General features: G+C 35.5%; 1 protein-coding gene across 6 annotated transcripts in view; it reads left to right on the top strand.

The window, feature by feature from the left end:
• Positions 1 to 13,884, top strand: part of ROBO1 (roundabout guidance receptor 1) — a 1,064,923-nt gene extending 1,051,039 nt beyond the window's left edge. For all 6 annotated transcript variants that reach the window (XM_014867639.3, XM_070488682.1, XM_070488681.1 and 3 more), the window contains 3 exons: positions 4,910 to 5,218; positions 10,776 to 10,972; positions 12,207 to 13,884. In XM_014867639.3, the coding sequence (XP_014723125.1) occupies positions 4,910 to 5,218; positions 10,776 to 10,972; positions 12,207 to 12,221 (521 nt within the window). In that variant the 3' untranslated portion in view covers positions 12,222 to 13,884. The remainder of the gene's footprint in view (positions 1 to 4,909; positions 5,219 to 10,775; positions 10,973 to 12,206) is intronic.
• The last annotated feature ends 1,062 nt before the right edge of the window (positions 13,885 to 14,946 follow it).

A 14,946-nucleotide genomic window follows, 5' to 3' on the forward strand; every position in this document is an offset into this window, starting at 1 on the left:
CTACTAACTGTTAAAATGTGAATTAAATATATTAGTAAGGCATGGATAACTTTTTTTCATTTTTGCTTTTTAATGATTTAAATATATTAACTCTGACGGATGAGTTTGATTATTGTGACTAGACTTGTGTGAACTATTTTTAGAGTATGGTATATGAGTCTTGGGTTTGTGGCATCTTTACTTTGTAAATTTTGTTCAAATTATGAATTTCCTTGGCAGAATTTTTGTAAACTATATAAAGAAGGATAAAGAGTGGCTATGTCTGAACTGATAACGAGTAATTTGTGACAATCCTCATCCATGAGCTCTCTGTTAGTTTTCTAGGGCTGCCATAACAAAGTACCGTAAACTACGTGGCCTGAATAACAGAAATTTGTTTCCTCACAGCTCTGGAGGCTAAAAGTCCCAGATCAAGGTGTTGGCAGGTTTGGTTTCTTCTGAGGCCTCTCTCCTTGGTTTGTAGATGGCTGTCTTCTCCCTGTGTTTTCACTTGTTCTTTCCTCATTGTATGCATGAGTCCTAATATCCTCTTTTTATAAGGGAACCAGTCAGATTAGATTAGGGTGCACCCTAAGGACCTCATTTGCCTTAATCACCTCTTTAAAGACCCTGTCTCCAAATACAGTCTCATTCTGAAGTACAGAGGGATAAGACTTCAGCATAGGAATTTTACGGGACACAATTCAGCCCATAACAGCCATGCAGCCCCTGATCCATGGCACTGTGACCATACCGTGCTCTGTAGGTAAGTACTCGGCCTCATCACCACCCAGGGAGTACTCAGTGCAAAGTGGAGTGCTCTGTGCTACAGTCACAGTGACAGGCTGAATCCAACTATTTATTTATTTCATGTTTGCCACTTGCAAGTTTAACTCAGACGAAGGTTAGGATTAAAATATATGAATATTTATCAGGCAGAGTCACAGCGAGTTAAATCCAAGCATAAGTGCATTTCTAGGACCTTCTAATAGATTCTTCCCACCCTCTCTTTTCAGCTCTTTCCGATGCATTTACATACTTGATTTAAAAACCAAATCTACATTATTTCTCCAGCCCTACTTTTCATAAATTATAAATTCACCACCCTCTTTGGAATGATGTTATGTTGACTTGATTTATCATTAATTACAAGGTCCTGGGACTTCAAGTAGTTAAGTAAATAGAGTGCTGGATCTACGTAGCCAGTTAATGCTGGCAGAATTGTCTGCATGCACGTGCCCTTGCATATTACTTTATATGCGTTATAATGGTGTTTGGAGAGTTTTTTTTTTTTTAATAAGGAATGGTGTTTGTATGATTATATAAAGAGTCTTTACATATATATAACAGATCCGTGATCCCATTTGTTAAATCCAATTTGAGCTATTAGTGGTATAAATTGAGTAAAAGTACATTTATCACTGTGTGAAATATAGAATTGTTCATGCTATGATAATCCCTGGTTTGACTCAGTAATTATTTTATAATATCTGAAAAAGAATTTATTTGGAAATCTATTTATATAAGAGATCAAATGTACCAGCATTTCCCTCTGTCGATTAGATAGAGCGGGAACTATAGACAGGAAGTTAGAAGTCTTAGAATTACCATTGGGTTCTCATCTCATTTTCTACCTGTGTCATATATAGCACATCTATATAGAGCATCTGTAATAGACCTTGTCTTGAGACTCATATGTTCCCAAGACTTTATACAATCTCATGATAGTGGTAATCAGCAGCTTTGATATCTGATGAGCCAGGACATTTTATGATTTGATGATAGTGGCAGTCACTTCCTGCCTGCTTGATAATCTGTTTGTAGTCTGGGATTTATGTTTATAGCATGTAGAGAGTGCAGAAATGAGCCTGCAGTCACTCATGCCCTCTGTTTCCAGGTGGAATGCTCTGCATTAGACTTTTCTCCTTCTCTCATTGCCAGGCTCAGTCTGACTTTAGAAGGGCTCTGCCTTGGGTCTCTTGGCTTTAAGCCACTCATCAGTACAGTCCATCGTTTAACTCTGTCTTTGGGTTATGTTTAATAAACAGATGAGGGAGGACTCTCACGATAGTCCCTTTTCTTAAGTATTGTTTTTTAAAAATCTGTTAAGGTAGTAGAGGTAGAAAATCAGGCACTAGTGACAATGGTAATATATGTTGTAAGACAAAAAAGCTTTTCATTTTGTAGAATCAGGTGAAAATTAGTGCTGTTGGCTGTACTTTGACTATCATTTTGGATAAAGTGTTGAGGCCATTTATATGAAACTAGAACACAGTAAGCCATGAGAACTAGCACCAAAAAAAATCACGAGTAAAAGTTTGACTTCTTTTGGGGCCAGCCGCACGGCCCAGTAATTAAGTTGGACATGCTTTGCTTTGGCAGCCCAGGTTCAGTTACGAGGTGCAGACCTATACCACTCATTGGCGGCCATGCTATGGCGGCAACCCACGTACAAAACCAAGGAAGATCAGCATAGATGTTATCTCAGGATGAATCTTCCTCAAGCAAAAAGAGGAAGATTGACAACAGATGTTAGCTCAGGGTGAATCTTCCTCAGCAAAAGGAAAAAAAAACTTTTGACTACTTTTAATGATGGAGTCCTAAGTAAAACAGCTGGTAGTAAGATGGTACTTGAAGCTTTCTGCTTTCAAAGACCACTACAATGAATTCTGATGCCTTACTTATAACATATAACATCAAAAGACAATTAGTTTCAAAACAACTTATACCTACATATGGGATGAAAAAAGGATTAATTCTTTTTTAAAAAAATACAAGAGTGAGAAACACCTGGTAAAAACTGATGCTTCCTAGAATCTTTAATTTGCTATTATATTAAGAATTTTCAGGGTACAATTTTAATATCCCAGGGCTTCTCATACTGGTATATGCAAATAATAGTCAGTAGACCATTGTCAGTAATAGTAAAATATCTGTTAACAACCTAATCTGGTAGGAATTGACTATATAAATAGTGATATATTCATAAGACAGAACATTATACAAACTTTTCACAAAAAGAGGTAGAGCTGTATGTACATACATGGAAATGTGTACAGCTGCACAGGTGAAGGAAGTGCAAATCCCATTTATGTTGATAAGGAAGATGGTACTTCTTCTCAGGCCACCATGTATGAGTGGGCAGACAGGCACTGTATACAATCCCAGATGTGGCCATTTTACATAGTCCCTGATGTGAATGCTGCTCCCCAGAGTTATGTGACTTGGCAGCCCTGGTTCATATGCATAAACAATTTCTGGATTGATCTAGAGAAAACTATTTAAACTGCATAATTAATATTAAGGATTTGAAAAAGAAGAGGGAAGGTATGAGGGGTTGTACTTTCAAGTCCTTATGGACTTTTGAATTTTTTATCATGTAAGATTTTTTTTTGTTTAAAACTTTAAGGTTAATTTTATAATACTAAGCATTTAATAGATGTTTTAGAAATGGCTTTTAGTTGACTTATTCTATCACATAGACATTACTCTCCAAATATGAAAACATTACCATTTCTAAAGTCATGACTAAAAAGATGTAACTGTACTGGTAATTCCCAAATCTCTGTACCTTTGGTTTTGACCTCTTTTGAAATTCAAATTGTATGTATGACAATCTGCTGGACATCTCCACCTGGATACTTTAAAGGTTTCTCCTATTCATTTTTCTAAAACTGAACTCATACTCCTCCTTTGTAAGCCATCTCTTTCTCATCCTTGCATTCTTTATGCTCAGTGATGTTTCTCTCATCTACCTCATCCTCTATGGCAAAAATCCTAAAACTCGTCTTAGATTCTATGCTTTTCCTCCACTACTGTATTCCATTGATCATTAAATAATGTTGATTTTCCTTCCTTAATCTCTTTCAAAGACATCTACTCTCCATCTGAACAGCCATAAATACAATTCTATCCTCTATCATTACTTACCTGAACTATTACAATAACCTCTTGGCCTCTTGGATTCCAGCCTTTCCTTTTAATCCATCCTCCATATTAGCCAGGACAGCCTAATAGTAGAATCTGTTCATATTCTTCTACTAACTTACCAACTATTATTAAGATGCATATTTCTCCTCCCTGGAGTGTACATAGGAGTCATTTTAAAAGAGCACCACTTAAAATAAATCTTCTGGATATCAAACTTTATGCCTACTCTTGTACTTAAGTACCCTTAAATATGTCTATAACATAAAAAATTGAATTATATATAATGTTCTATTATGTGTAATATAATAATATATAACTATAATCATATAGATAGATGAAATTAATCTATATTTACACCAATAATTATCTGGTTTGAAACCTCTGCTTGAGTATACAAAGTGGAGAGATCCCATCAATGAATGGTAGATTATAAACATACATTGGAATGAAATAGCATAGAAAATACTGAGCCAGAAATTAAGAATCTAAGGGCATTTGTCCTGGTTCTCATCATCTCTATCTTTGAGATTGAAAAATAACTTAAGATCTAGTTGTTTGAGTTTCCCTATCTATAAAATGAGAAGAGATTTAGACTAGATTAGAGATGGCAAATAGGTCTCAACTCAAGTGGCAACCTCAATCAATTTGAAGTGGTTGCCTGAAGGAGTGAGGATATGTGTCTGAGACCAGCAACATCATGCTGAAATCAATTAGGAAGGTCTGCCATGGTTAGAGGAGAGAAAGTTACAGTATGTGTGTGCATTAGCTATCCCAGGACTAGATAATCTCTGAGTCATAGCTCTATGAGTCAATATTTCTGTGCCAGATAACAACAAGTACATTAAAATTGTTGGTCTTCTTATTTCTTGGTTGCCTTCAATTATTCTAGTTCCTTCAAGATATAGTATCTCACAGATGAATGTGACTCCAATGATAATCTTAATATTTGGTGATTTTATAAGTGGCAGACTTTTACAGTATTTTAAATATTTCTTTTTAGATCTTCCACCTCCTCCGGTGCCACCACCTGCTATAAAGTCACCCACTGTCCAGTCCAAGGCACAGCTGGAGGTACGACCTGTAATGGTGTCCAAACTCCCGTCTATAGAAGCAAGAACAGACAGATCATCAGACAGAAAAGGAGGCAGTTACAAGGGAAGAGAAGTACTGGATGGAAGACAAGTTGCTGATATGCGAACAAATCCAGGTGAAACCAGAGAAGCACAGGAACAGCAAAATGATGGGAAAGGACGAGGAAACAAAGCAACAAAACGAGACCTTCCACCAGCAAAGACTCATCTCATCCAAGGTACTGATTTATTCAAGCAGCAAATAAATATAGATTAAACATACATTTGCACTGTTAAGGGTCACATGAGATTTAGAAACTTCCTTTCTAATGGAGGAGACAGGAATGTAATCAAACAATTCTCATACAATTCATTCCTATATGTGATATTATACAAGACTTCCTTGAAGAGATGCCAACTGAGTTGGATTTTTAAAGGAAAACATGATTTCAACAGGGTAAGCGGGGAGAAGACGACATCAGGTAAAGGACGAAAAACATGAAAATATGAAAATGAATGTTTGGTGAACACTGATTTCCAGTTTGGATGGAGAATAGGATGCTTGGAGCAAGAGATAAATGGTAAAAGATAAAACTAGAAGGGTAGTTGGGCCAGATTGGGAAGTCCAAGAACACTATTTTAAAGAGCCTGGGATTTATAATAGAGGCAGTGGTGAGCCAGCAAAGAATTTTGAGCAAGAAATGACATAGTAGGATTTGTGTTTTAGAAAAATAACCGGCAACACTCTACAGTGAAGGAAGAGACTGGAATCAGGTAGATGAAGGTATCAGAACATTGCAAAATAATCTAGGTATAAAATATGTAGGCACTGAATTAAAGTAGTTACGCGAATGAAAAGGAGAGAACAGTTTACACGGGCTTTTCAGAGATAGACCTAATAGGACTTGGTAACTACTTGAAAGTAGAAAAGTAAAATGAAATAATAGAGCAAAAAAAAAAGTATTCAAATGTTAATTAGATGGCCCTGTATGACTAGTGAGACATAATTGTATCAACCAATGTAGAAAAAAAAATAGAGATAGGGCTAGATGTCTTAGGGAAAATAATGTCAATTTTGAATGGATTAAGGTGCTGATAAGATCACAGATGTGAAGAAAATCAGTAAGAATTTAGAGAACTAAGTTTAAAGATTTACGTTTAAAGGTCGTGAGTAGAAAGTGGATTTTAGAAAAAGGAACACAGAGGTGAAAATTGTATGAATCACAAAGGCTAAATTATCAGCAATGACATACTGGTTAATGTTTAGGAATCAATTCTCTGGGAAGAAAACAAAACAAAACTCTAATTTGTAGCCATTTTCTTACTTTTCTTATGTAATTACTCCCCAAATGTCTAGTTTCAAGTTCCTAGTATAAAGTCAGTGAATGAGTTGGGAAGAGATGGATGTGCTCATGTGAGAAAGTGTGAGCCAGCTCCAGCACATCAATAGTTAGAAATGATTGTATTTAAAGGTTCAGCAGAGGAATGACATTCTGTTACAGAAACTGAGATGGATCCACCCAAATATATAAAATAATCAAGATATCCAAACTAGAGAGAATAATATCCTAGAAAGAATGGGGGAGGAAATTTTAAGAAAGGAAGAAATATAAAATGCCACAGAAGTGAAAGTTGGTTGTGAATGGAGGTGGGGGCTGGGGAAGGACACACAAAGATTTTATAAAATGTTATTTGTGGTTGGTTTTCAGAAGAACTGTTTTTAGTATAGTAGTGAGAATAAAATCCAGACTGTAGGGGCTTGGAAAGTGAATGGAAATTTTGGAAGGGAGGTGAGGAGTATAGGCTCTTTTCAGAGGTTGGGAAGAGGAGGAGAGGTTGGGCTAGAGTTTGACAAGAAGGCGGAATGATTAGAAATGTTTAGGAGGAAGAGATACAAGAAAAGGAAGATGATTGATGAAAGAATCAAGAAAGTGGTAGACAAATGAATCTTAGAAGGCTGTCAGTGCACTTTACCGCTGTATTTTCGTAGATATATTTTGGTAAGATTAGACATCAATCTATCGTTCGGTTATCTAGTTATTAGCAACTTCCTTTCAACGTAGAGGACAGTTTCACTTTGTTCTGTGTTGGAAGCCTGAGCTCTTAAACCAGGCATGGACTCAGCAGCAAGGTGATGAGTAAAGCTGTACATTCAGACAGATGCCTCCACTACATGACTACAAAGTCCTTGGAGACATCACCACAATCTAAAGTTTGAAAAACTTAGCTTATTTTTATCAGTTAAGCTAAAGGTGATCTGAAATTTTGACTCATGGTGACTACTCCAAGTAGTGATTCATAAATAGAATGTCGTGATGTAAACTATGAAGTTTATATCTGGCCTGAAAGTATGGATCAATTTGCTACTCACCAGCAAGCTTCCTCCAAAATAAGTGGGAATCTTCAGGAGAAAATTTTGTAAACCTGGAATGATCTTAGTGTATGCAGAATTAGAGCAAAGAGATGACATTATTTTTATCAATCTTCAGAACTTTAATAAGTCGTCCTTTGTGTTATAAAAATATTTCTACCTACGGGACCAAGACTGGAACCATTAATCTAGAAATGAGAAACTATTCCTTGCAAAACACTGAGATAACTCATCAATTATTATTTTATATGTCTTGCTTTTCCAAATTTTTATTTGAACCAAAACCCTGTGTGTAGGTGTCATTAAACTATCATTTCTATGCATTGCTATGGTTTTCATCTTCATAATTCAATTTATATTATTTATAATGAAAGAGGCACCCTGATTTACATGTGTAACAAATGGTTGTTTTTAATTAAAGAGAGTGGTCTTCTAGACTTGAATGTTTGATCTTTTTGCTGACATTTACCACAGTTAGTTCAATTTATTTCTACATATATCAAACACCTACTGTATTATTAAGTATTGTACTAGTCTTGAGATTTAAGCATATGCATGAACCTTGACCTCAAGGAGCTTATACTCAGAGAGGCAGACAGGTAATCTATAAATTCACAGATATATTCATACTTGGTATGATCTTCATGATTCCATGATACTTGAGAGTCCAGAGAAGGAACAATTAGTCCATTCTTGTGGGAGATGTAATGTAAAGAAAGACTTCTTGATTTTTTCTGGTGGAAATGACACATAACCTGAGTGTTCAGGATGGGTGGAATTCAGCTTGGGTACAAAGAGTCGATAGAATGTTCTGGCAGAGCAAGTCAACATGAGAAGCTTTGAGGTATATTTAGGAGACTATAAGAAATTCAGTATCGTTAGATAGTAAAGGTGGTCAAAGATGAAGCTCTTGGGATAAGTGTAAGCTTAAGTCGTAGAGAGCCTGTAGTTCCTGTTAGGAGGGGCTGAGTGAAGATGGCTTACAGGGAATAACTTAAGAGACAGAGACTTGTTAGGAGATATGTGGAGACAAGACATGTAGAGAATATTAACCAAGCTATGGAAGCAGGAAAGAGTAAGTGGGAGAACTCAAGAAACTTTTTAGATTTAAAATCAGCCTTATCTGTTGTATATTTGACTGTGTGGAAAAGGTATATTTAAGAGGTATGGGCAGGTTGTTGGAAGGGAGGGAAGATTCTAAAATAATTCCAGTTTTCTATCTTGGGTATCTTAATGATTAGTAATATCATTAGCTATATTAGGGAATACAGAGGGGGAAGAAATCTCAGAGGAGTGGAACTTGATGAAATCAATGTTCGACATGTTGAGTTTGAGGGACACTCAAGAGAAAGTGTTCAATTAAGCATAGTTGAGGAGTTGGAAATATAAATAAATGATTCATCATGGTAAAATAGTAGTTAAAGCCACTTATTCATTCACCTGAAACTATTTATTGATGATCTGCTATATGTCAAGCTGAGAGTGTATTAGTACACAAAACAGAGGAAAATGCCTGCCCTCATGACAGCTATTTTCTAGAAAACGTTACCATCTGTAAGAATGGATGAAATCACCCAGGGTGAGTGGGAAAAAATTTATATAGATATAAGACTATATATGTATAAAATTTTTTATATATAAAAGTTCATACAAACATGGGGTTATACAGAAACCTGCAGCACATCTAATTATAAGAGGCACTGCATAGAGAGCCCAAAGAAGACAGGCCAGGAAGGAAGGAGAACTAGAAGCTAAGAGAAGTAACATTTAGGTTGATAGTGGTTTCCAGATTAAGGCAGTGAGAAGTCTGGAGACATAAGGGCTGAAACATGGTTAGCGTTATCAAAGTCAGCAGTGAATTTTGTCAGTTTCATTGTAGTAATGTGGGCATAAGTAGATTTCAGTGGGCTAAAGAGTGAATGGGAATTGTGACTACCATGTTGAGTTCAAATTGCTTTTCGAGAAGCATTGCTGAGTCTATACACAAACTGAGAAATAATAATGTACACTGGAAATTACACAATGTTATAAACCATTATGACCTCAACAAAATAATTGAAAAAACTTTCAGTGACTAAAAATGCAAATTCAGTAAAAAAAAAAACAAAAAAAAAACAGCTTTGCTGAGCAGGGACAAGAGAGAGAAGGTATTGATTAGTGTAGAGCACAAGCTTAAGGGGAAAATTTTTGGCATGAGAGAGATTTTATCATATTGTAGTTTTTCAAAAAGTAAAGTCAATAGAGGGAAAAAGGTTGATGAAGAAGGGACAGAAGATGAAGGTCACAGGAACAAGTGCTGTGAGGCTGGGGTGCAAGAGTAGTGGTCTTCATTGATCATGAAACCCCAACGAGTCTGGTCTGCGTCAGGAGTGAAAGTTGTGATGAGTAGAATGGAAGAGAAAGGTACTATCAAGGAGGACTGTGCAAGCCACATAAGTAGATTGCTTGGCGCCCACAGGAGGAGAATGATTTTGGGTAAGGATGGAGAAGCAATGATTTAGAGCTGGTATTAATGAGCCAGAGGCAGGTCTTCCTCCTTCCATTGGAGAGAACTTCAGTGGAAACTTCGGGGGAAATCAGATTTCATTCAGGCAGTGTGGACAGGAGAAGCAGTTAGGGGAGGAAAACAAAACTGCATGCAGAAGAGTTGGTTTTTTATGTATTTCATGTCCAAGGGCAGAGTGGACAGGCTTTGGAGAGAAGTGAGCAGTTGAAGGATGCCTCAGTAGAAGCAGCACGTAATTTAAAGCCATATGGAGGTAGAAATTCAGGAGGCAGCAGTGTACCAGAGTAGCTTGTTTTCTGAAGCTAGCACTGATGGCAGGCTTCTGAGATTCAGGGTTTCACAATGTAAATATGATGTGAAATGGAAGTTGATGTCTTGGTGTCTGGGAAGCAAACTTGGGCTTGAGTCTGTTTTGATAGTTCAAGGAGACTGGCCTTTGCTTCTATCAATGCCTTATAATAATCCTTCATAGTTTACGTAGAGGTTTAATATCTCATCTGTTTTTACATCAACACTAGGGGCTCCTCTGGGTGTAGATACTTTTGTCAGCTTTTTAGAAAAGTGGAAACTAAAGCCTAAAATAATCAGAGATCACATAATAAAGGATAGAAGTGAAAGCCAAGTCTGACTCCAGGTTTCGTTTACCTCTCTCAATAATGTGGATCCCAAGTGATTTTGAGGTGGACAAGAGCTTATGAGTGGAATCAACCTAAATTACAACCACTACCCGGAAACAAACAAGGCTTGTTTTTATTTTCAAAAGATAGTGCTGCCTTATTCATTATTGTTATAAAATGTCCTCATTTATTCCTCAAAAACACTCATGCTTCCCCATTGAGATTTGTAGACTTGAGTGACACATTATGCAATAAAAGTGTACAATGGTATTCATATGCACTTACTATATTTCACTACACAGAGGATATCCTACCCTACTGTAGACCTACTTTTCCGACATCAAATAATCCCAGAGATCCTAGCTCTTCAAGCTCAATGTCATCAAGAGGATCAGGAAGCAGACAAAGAGAACAAGCAAATGTAGGTCGAAGAAATATTGCAGAAATGCAAATTCTTGGAGGATATGAAAGAGGAGAAGAAAATAATGAAGAATTAGAGGTATCTATAATTTTTTTTTGTTTCCCAACATTACTCTGGTTGTTATATTAGCCTCCAAATTAGGAATATCCAACAGTCTACAGAAATGTTACTGTTTTATCCCAAACCCTAATGTTAGTGATGCTAGCAACTGAAATTCTGAGAATTCAATGATTTTCTTGAAATGTGTTCCAAAGTTTTAAATGGTAATAATGGTTTCTTTTTTGATCTGTGGTTCATATTCATATGCAGATATTCAGATAAGAAATTTACGAGGCAAATATGTTGATGGGAAATAAGAACATTGATCTAGATTATTTTAATTCATAGTATTGTAGTAGCTTACAAAAACCCAATAAAGTGACAGTGATATGATATCAGTGAGGGTGTTCTACCTGTGTTATCTGCTACCCTAGTGATTATTGGGGTTAATCTGACTGATTTGGCCAACTTTCTTCCACCTTCAGTCTTCTGAAAATGGGAACCTGATACTTGACACTGACCTTCCCAGATGGAGGAGACGACTTCTTGAATAAAAGATACCCTCCTTTGTTGGAATCTATAGATAGCAATACAAGATGGAATTGACAGTAAATCATAACCTGCTATAAAATCACCTCCTGTTTTTAAGTTTGTATTTTCTTCATTTAATAAAAAAACAAGTCGAGGAGAAATTTCTCTTCTTAAAAATATATTTAATCTCTAGTAGAGTGTTAGATTGTTAAACTTCAACTTTTTATAAAAGAAGATGAAAAATTATAAGTAATTATGTCTAATTGATTTTCCTATAATGCCAATGTATTTGGATTTTGAGGTGTGGAATGAGAAGACTCTCCTCCTGCAAATGCTGTTAGAGAAGTTGATTTTCAAGTCTTTTTTTTTTTAAGTAGAGGAGCCTTTTAGGGGGATGAAAAGTTGTTGTAAATAACTCTAATACTTAAAGCCAATAAAAGTTGAGCTTTAATGTTGAGTTGGGGCTGTGGGGAGGAGAGAACTCAGCCTCCTCCTAGTCCTGTCTCCCCTGCACCACTCTCCCCAACACCAAGTACCATAGTTTGGTACTTGTTAAAGAACTATTGAATTTGCTATCAAAAACCAACAAAAGTGGACAAATGAATTAGTTGCCATGAGCACTTTCCAGTGTATGCCATTGAATGAATGAAGAAACGTGAACTGTAAGAATAAAGACATTTAAATAAATATGACAACACTGTAAGATTTATTTTCACATTTAACAATAACTTATCTCTTACAGGAAACTGAAAGCTGAAGACAACCAGAGAGGCTTGTGAGATCTAATATGAAAATGTTCACTCAAGATGCCTCATGTCTGATGACACGTGACGCCAGATAAAATGTTCAGTGCAATCAGAGTGTGCAAATTGTCGTTTTTATTCCTCTTATTGGAACACCATTTTTAAAATTTTATTGAGGTTTTATTGTTGTTGTTTGATTCCTATCCCTCTGAAGAACCTCCCTATTCCTCTTGCTGTTGGAACAAACCATTACGCCGTACTTCCAGAAAGGGAAGTGCTTGACTTCTTGCTTCAGTCATCAGCCAGCAGGAGAGAACAAAATGGTTCCTTTGCTTTTTGTCCCTGAGATATGGCATTGCACTGCTTATATATCCAGCCAATTTACAGCAAAATATTGATCAAAGATACAAAGTTGATTAATCAACCTCATGCCAAGGGCTCTCAAGATATAATTTTTCTATAACCAACTGCTAATGAGACTTAAAACATACTTCATTTTAACATGATTTTAAAATCAGTCTTTCATACCACCCTCTGCTGGGAGAAAATCAAAATATAACATATGCAGAACAACCACAATCAATTTGAATGGGGTAGAAACATTGTAAATATATACTCTTTGCAACCCCTGGTGGTACTTTATTTTGTCTTCATTTCAATCATTGAAGTATATTCTTATTGGAAATGTACTTTTGGATAAGTAGGGGTAAGCCAGTTGGATCTCTGGTTGTCTAGTCATTGTCATAAGTAAACCTAGCAAAAACCTTGTTCTATTTTTCAATCAAAAAAAAAAAATTACAAATGCATAATGCCAACAAATGGATGTTTTTAACCACCAATTGAATAAGGACATCCCTATCTTAACTGGCCTAAATATCTTCTGGTAGTGTCAGTTCAACTTGCAGAAGTGCCACTTAAGGAAGTTTGATTTTTGTTTTTGTAATGCACTGTTTTTAATCTTTTTTTTTTTTTTTGGTTTTAAAAGCACAATCACTAAACTTTATTTGTAAACCATTGTAACTATTAACCTTTTTTGTCTTATTGAAAAAAATGTTGAGAAGCGTTTTTAACCTGTTTTGTTAATGCTCTATGTTTGTATTTGGAATATTTGAATGATGACAGATGGTGAGGTAACGTGCATACTTTATTGTGGGCCATGAACCCAGTGGTTCTTTGCTTTTCTTGGACTTAAAGAAAAAAGGCTTAAGTTTGTTGTGGCCAATGTTGAAACCTACAAGATTTGCTTATAAGTTCAAGGAGAGGCATTACTTGATTTGAATTGTCAAATGATGCCCTCTGACTATAGATTTTTATGATCCTTTCTTGTCGTTATATAAAATTCATGGACTTTATAATTGGTGCTATTTGAAGAAAAAGTGTACATTTATTCATACACAGGTATCAGGCCTGACCCCAATGGAAAACTAAGCCAAACAAAACTGAACCACAAAAAAACAAGCTGGTGTTCACCAAAAACTAAATGTGTTCACTTAGGTAATTTGAAAGTTACATAGAAAGGATGTGCAGTACTAAGGGAACAATCCATGTGATTAATGTTTTCATTATGTTCATGTAAGAAGCCTCTTATTTTTAGCCATAATTTTGCATACTGAAAATCCAATAATCAGAAAAGTAATTTTGTCACATTATTTATTAAAAATGTTCTCAAATACATCATTCTTTCTTGTATTGATTTCTTTTCTTTTCATTGTGTGATCAAATTTATTCCATTTAATCACAAAGTTGTGCTGTCTTAACATTTCACCACTATATGATCAGATGAATAAAAATTCTGTTTTATGAATAGGCAGATTTACTTGTAAAGAAAAGTTCTCATTTTGCTCCACTGAAATTAAAGATATAAGATGAATCAAAACCTAAAAGTTAGTCATTTGATCAGAGAATAACTTTGAATGTTAAGGAGGTACTAAAATGCTTATGTATGTGCATCTGAATTTCAGTTAACCTATTTCTGAAATAATTAGGATTCAACTATGATGAATGTGACTTATAAAGTTTGGACCACTTATTTTCTGTCAACAAGAAAATTATATAAATCCAAAATATTTATCAGTAACTATCTGCTTTCTTGTTACAAATTTGTGTGAAATTTTGACAATGCAATACCTATCATATACCAGGCTGCACATTATTGTTCATTAAAATCATATTTAAATATTCTACTTTGGATGGACGAGATGGGCATCATGTCTTAGAAGTGCCAAGAGCAATGGAATCTAGTGAAGGTTTTTTCCTATGACATATATTGTTAAATTTTGTGTTCACAATTTGAAAATGTGGGAAAAAACTGAAAAAAGGGGTTGTAGTTTGAAATTTAACTTTACAAAAATGAAGTAATCATCAGGGTCTACTTAGAGATGAGCAGGTCCATAGTCAATAAGTCAGTTTCCAAGCTGTTTCAAGGAAAAAACTGGAGAGACATTTAATGGCCTAATTTTTCTTTTTCTCTTGGTGAGTTGACTATGAATAATTTAGTCTCTCTCTTTATTTATAGTATATGATATGAATACAAATTTTGTGTATCAGAGGGCCTGGATTTGAGTCCTAGTTTTGTCATGGGCTGTGTTTCCTTGGACATGTGACTTAATCTCTAAGTCTCAAGTACTTCACCTGTAATTCAACAATACCTACCTCATGGAGCTATTGTCACGATTTACTGAGTTAATGTGTATGACTTGGACTCTGTAAAACACGAAAACAATACAAGATATTGCTGTA

The sequence above is a fragment of the Equus asinus genome, chromosome 18 (genome assembly GCF_041296235.1).
Source record: "Equus asinus isolate D_3611 breed Donkey chromosome 18, EquAss-T2T_v2, whole genome shotgun sequence".
In the NCBI taxonomy this organism is placed as follows: Eukaryota; Metazoa; Chordata; class Mammalia; order Perissodactyla; family Equidae; genus Equus; species Equus asinus.